The sequence below is a fragment of the Cajanus cajan genome, chromosome 8 (genome assembly GCF_000230855.2).
Source record: "Cajanus cajan strain Asha chromosome 8, NIPB_CcT2T_4, whole genome shotgun sequence".
Lineage (NCBI taxonomy): Eukaryota > Viridiplantae > Streptophyta > Magnoliopsida > Fabales > Fabaceae > Cajanus > Cajanus cajan.
In genome coordinates this window covers 57494496-57499290 of record NC_138524.1, presented here as the reverse complement: position 1 = coordinate 57499290, position 4795 = coordinate 57494496, and the positions used below count along the sequence as shown (strand labels likewise).

Here is a 4795-nt window from a genome sequence, read left to right as displayed (position 1 = left end):
CACTGCCAACTGTTCTTATTTGTTTTTTTTTGCAGGTACGAAATCCCTAGAATTACTTGCGTCTTGCGCTGCACTGCGTGAGTCTCTGATTTGGTATGTTCCTAATTTGTTGTCTCTTCTTCGCTCTCCTTTTTGCTTTCTTTCGAGGGTTTTCTTATGAAGAACACTTCTGAATTCACCACCTTGCACCATGTCTAAAGTTCTCAACTATTCTAGTGAGTTCGTCGATTCATCAAGTTTTTTCTTCGATTGGGGGGTTTGGGTGATGGGTTTTGGTTTTGTCCAAATTTTTTTTATGGATTTTAGTTGTTTAGGTTGTGCTAATTGGGTGCGTAGAAGGTTTTTATGTTCTCTGATGATGATTATGATTTTCTTTTAATTTTTGGGGGAAAGAAGTTTGTGGTTTGACCTTGGTTTTTCTTAATTTGTTATGGGTAATAGATGATCATGTAGTATAAATGTGAAATTTTTTAGATTTACACTTGCTTGTTGTTTTTGTATCACGATCATGTAGTTAATGCAAACCAGTTACTTTCAATTGAATGTTGTGTTTGGATTGAAGGTTAAGCATGGATTATTTGCTTAATTTATCGTAAAAATATTAAAATCTACATTTTTTTAAAACCCTTGAACAATAAAATCATAATGTAAATTCAATCAACTTGCAGTATTTATAGATGAAAGCATCAAAATTACACCTTAACAATACATTTATTTTTATGTTTATAACTAGATAACATACCCATCGATAGATATCAAACCACAATATACCCTTTTAATAAGTGAAAAAGTGGATTAAAGAAACTTACACCTTACTTTTAGATGTTTTAGAACAACATATTATCCATTAATCCATAACAAAAAAATATTGTCAACTACCATAATATAGTCATTTCAGAATAATAGTTTACCACTCATTAGCTCCAAGATTATGCTTTCTTTCTAAAATACTTTGGAGCTGGTTTTTTTCTTGCTTTTTGTGACACACATTTGGTTGCTTCTTGAATTAGTTCAAGTTTCTCCAATTTGCTATCAGGTGCATCTTGAACAAACCCATTCTTCTCTAACTTGCCTAAGTCACCAATTTCATTTGTAATACCTTGTCTTAGCTTCCTTTCCTTGTTTGAAAGCTTTATAGATGCCTTGGATTTCTCGGTTTTAATTTGCACTTTCCCTTTTGATGTCTTTTGCATTTCTTTTTGGGAAGATTTAGATTTCTTAGTTGGATTTACCCCATTTGGAAGATGCTCCTGAGAAAACTCTGGTTTCGTAGTTTTATACACAGCTACCTGTTTTGGCTTTTTTCTCTTGGATTCTGATTCAATATTACAGGCAGCTTTTGGTGCTTTGGTTTCATGCATATTTCCTTCTTTTTCTAAAATATCCATTCCTTTTTCTTCAACTGAATCTGGAAATGCTCTAACAATATAAATCTGTGATGATAACATGTTAGATTCATTATTTACTGCTAATATATTATCTATAGAAACAATTAGAAGAATTGTGACACATTTTAGTGGCTATGCTAAAACTAAATGCAGCACGAGGTATTAGAGCCAAACTAGTTGAGGTCCCATTCGACCACCCACCCTTCTTTTTTCGCCTAACCGTTTCATTTTGGCCATTGGCATGAGGTAATAATTAGACATTTAAGTACAACTAATAGCAATTTGACACATTTATTTCCCTTCTTGTTGTAGGATTTGGGAAGGACTTGTGGGAATAAAGTTCTGCAACTCCAAACAATATGCACGTCTCCAAGTCCGTTAAGTTTTTCCACTTCCATTTTCATATATATTGGCCTTTGGTTTGTAGATGTTTATTGTCTTGGATTCTAATTGCTTGATCATATATTCTATGATTAAGATTGATCAACATAAAAAGAAGACTTCATAATATATAGAAAAATATAACTTTTTTTTTTCTGTCACTCTTGTTAAAAATTAATCCCATTTGCAGTATTATTTGATCGAAAGAATTTTCCACCCAATAGAAATTTAAAGACGGGATTTTTCTTTAAATAACTTATGAGCGCATAGTATCGAATTAATACACTAACTCGTGGGATTAAACAAATTAACTTATTAGGTTATTCTTATCATGACAAGTACGAAACTCATTTTCGGTTCACATGTTAATAACTTTTCCAACATATTTTAGTAGTTCACCACCCGTATCCCTTTTCTTAATTGCACTCTTATAACTTACGTAGATGCAAGGGTATATCAAATAAAACGTTGAGCAAGAAGCAAAAATTAGACTCATCTAGAACCATGGTTTCTTCCCCTTCTTTGGCTAGGCCCAAAATTGACCAACAAGCATTGAGAATTGCAATTGTCAAAATGTTTGTGGCAATGGAGCTCCCATTTCGATGTATCGAGCATGAAGCTATTCGTGAGTTTTTAAGCATTGTAGCACCCTCTCTTAATGTCATCTCACGTACTACCCTAGCACGTGATATTTATAAACTTTGGGATAGTGAAAGAGAAAAGTTGAAGGAATTTATTTCTCAAAACTGTCAAAGGGTTTGCCTCACCACAGACACATGGACTTCATCTCAAAATTTGAGTTATATGTGCTTGACTGCTCATTTCATTGACAATAATTGGAAGCTGCAAAAGAAGGTGTTAAACTTTTGTCAAGTCACTAGTAAAGACCATGGATAAAAAGGTTAAACATTTCTTGAGTAAATGGGGTTGAATCATGTTCTTACTTTGACAGTTGATAATGCCTCGTCAAATGATGTTGGAATCAAATATCTAAAAAAAAAGGTTGATGTCTTAGAATAGTTTGGTTATGAAGGGAGATTATATTCACATGCGTTGTTGTGCCCATATTTTGAATTTGATTGTGAAAGAAGGTTTCAAGGATAACATTGATGCTATTTTTGAGAATTCGCAGTGCTGTAAAATATGTACGATCTTCCCCTTCTAGGTTGTCTAAATTCAAGACATGTGTTGAGAAACAAAATATTGAATACAAAGGCCTTGTTTGCTTGGATGTGGAAACCAGATGGAATTCTACCTACTTAATGTTAGAGGCTGCATTGAAACTTCACAAGGCTTTTGAAGAGCTTGAGATGCAAGATAAGAAGTATATCAAAGAGTTAGAAAAGGTAAAAGGTGTTCCTTCATATGTTGATTAGGAATTTGTGCGTGCAATCCTACCATTTCTAAAATTGTTTTATGATGCTACTGTTGAAGATTGAAGAATCTACATCTGGAAGATGTTCTCTGGAAGTTTTTGTTTTGATGTTTTGTTCATGTTGTTCTTTATTTTTAAGCCTATGTCAAAAGGATAATGTATTGATTGTTTAAAAGATTAGGCTTGTATGTGTTTGTTTGTGGTGAGTTAAAATTTAGTAATTAACGTGTAGGCAAAAATACCATAATACTCACTTTCTTATTTCATTCATTGTTGAGAACATGAAGTAATATATTACTGAGTGTTTGAAACTTTAAATGAAAACTTGAAAACATTAGAAATTTTCTGAGTTATGGAATAGATTACCTGACTCATGCTGAAAAACTAATTGAATCTGGAATAATCGATTACCATATGTGGTAATAGATTTCCAAACTGATTCTGATGATTTCAAGAGGAAAAAGAATCGTGTTAATCGATTATCTCTTACAGTAATCGATTACCTCTGATCCTATGTGAGTTTTGTGTTATTTTGTGACTCGTATTAATCGATTACTTTATTTGGTAATAGATTAAAACAGTTTCTGAAACAATTAATTCAGTTATTCTGATTCGTGGTAATAGATTACCTAAACAGGTAATAGATTATCTCTGTTACGAAATTAACTGAAATAACTGTTTCCTTGCACACAATAATTGTTTTTAAGATTAAAACAGAAGCTTTAAAATTATTATTACACACAGAAAAAAAAAGACTTTTCAGAATACACGTGACTGCAAAAGAGAAAAAGATTTTCTGAAGAAAGAAAGAAAGTATCAACTGCTGAATATCAACTTTTGAGAAAAATTGTGCAAGATCAATTCAAGAAGATGAAGTTCTTATAGAAAATTCGTTTCAAACTGGTTTAAGTCGTTGAAGATCATATCTACACAAACAGGTGTACTCTTTTCTGATCTTTAGTTTTTATTTGAATGGTTTTTAATTCTTGAGATTTGAGAATCTCTGGAAGAGTTGTGTAAAGAGAAATCTTGAGATAGGTTTTTCTCAAGTAGGATATTGTGGGATCAATATTCTTGGGTTATATGTTTCTTGTGGTTTCAAGAAATGGTTTGTTAGTCTTGCGGGTGACAAGATTTGTTTGTTAAATTCATTGATTGGATATTGCTTGTGCAGGGTGCATGTAAAGAATATCAATAGTGGATTTGACTGGATTTAGAGGTGTATCTAAATCTGAAACTGGATGTAGGCCTTTGTATGGCTGAACCAGTATATATCTTGGTGCATGATTTTCTTAACCCTTACACTCTTTACATTCTGTATAAGTTTCTTGATTAATGTTGTATGAAGAAAAACATTATCTGCAAAAACTGAACTTAAATAAATTCTTGGTAATTGATAAAAACAATCTTTACGAATTTTGTATTAATTGTGTTAATCAAATCTTTTTGGATAAGCTGTGCATATATAACTCTGAATTACCTTTTGTGTTTAAAGGTTTGATTAAAATCAAGATTTGTTTAGTAAAGATTTTGAAAGAAGAAAAAGCAGCCATAAATAACACAGAATCTATTCAACCCCCCCTTCTAGATTCTGACCATAGGGACCAACAATTGGTATCAGAGCTGTATCTTGTAAAACATTCAAGATTAG

General features: G+C 32.2%; 1 protein-coding gene across 1 annotated transcript; it reads left to right on the top strand.

The window, feature by feature from the left end:
• Positions 1-2273: 2273 nt before the first annotated feature.
• Positions 2274-3145, top strand: LOC145950589 (zinc finger BED domain-containing protein RICESLEEPER 2-like). The gene is made up of 2 exons (XM_083061696.1): positions 2274-2624; positions 2861-3145. The coding sequence occupies exons 1-2, from the start codon at positions 2274-2276 to the stop codon at positions 3143-3145; spliced, it is 636 nt and encodes a 211-aa protein (XP_082917822.1).
• Positions 3146-4795: the final 1650 nt, after the last annotated feature.

Excerpts from the sequence above, each read along its gene's own strand:
- LOC145950589 (XM_083061696.1), top strand. The coding sequence starts at position 2,274 with ATGGTTTCTTCCCCTTCTTTGGCTAGGCCCAAAATTGACCAACAAGCA. Across the intron at positions 2,625-2,860 it reads ATTGGAAGCTGCAAAAGAAG|GTTTCAAGGATAACATTGAT; the intron begins GTGTTAAACTTT and ends TTGTGAAAGAAG.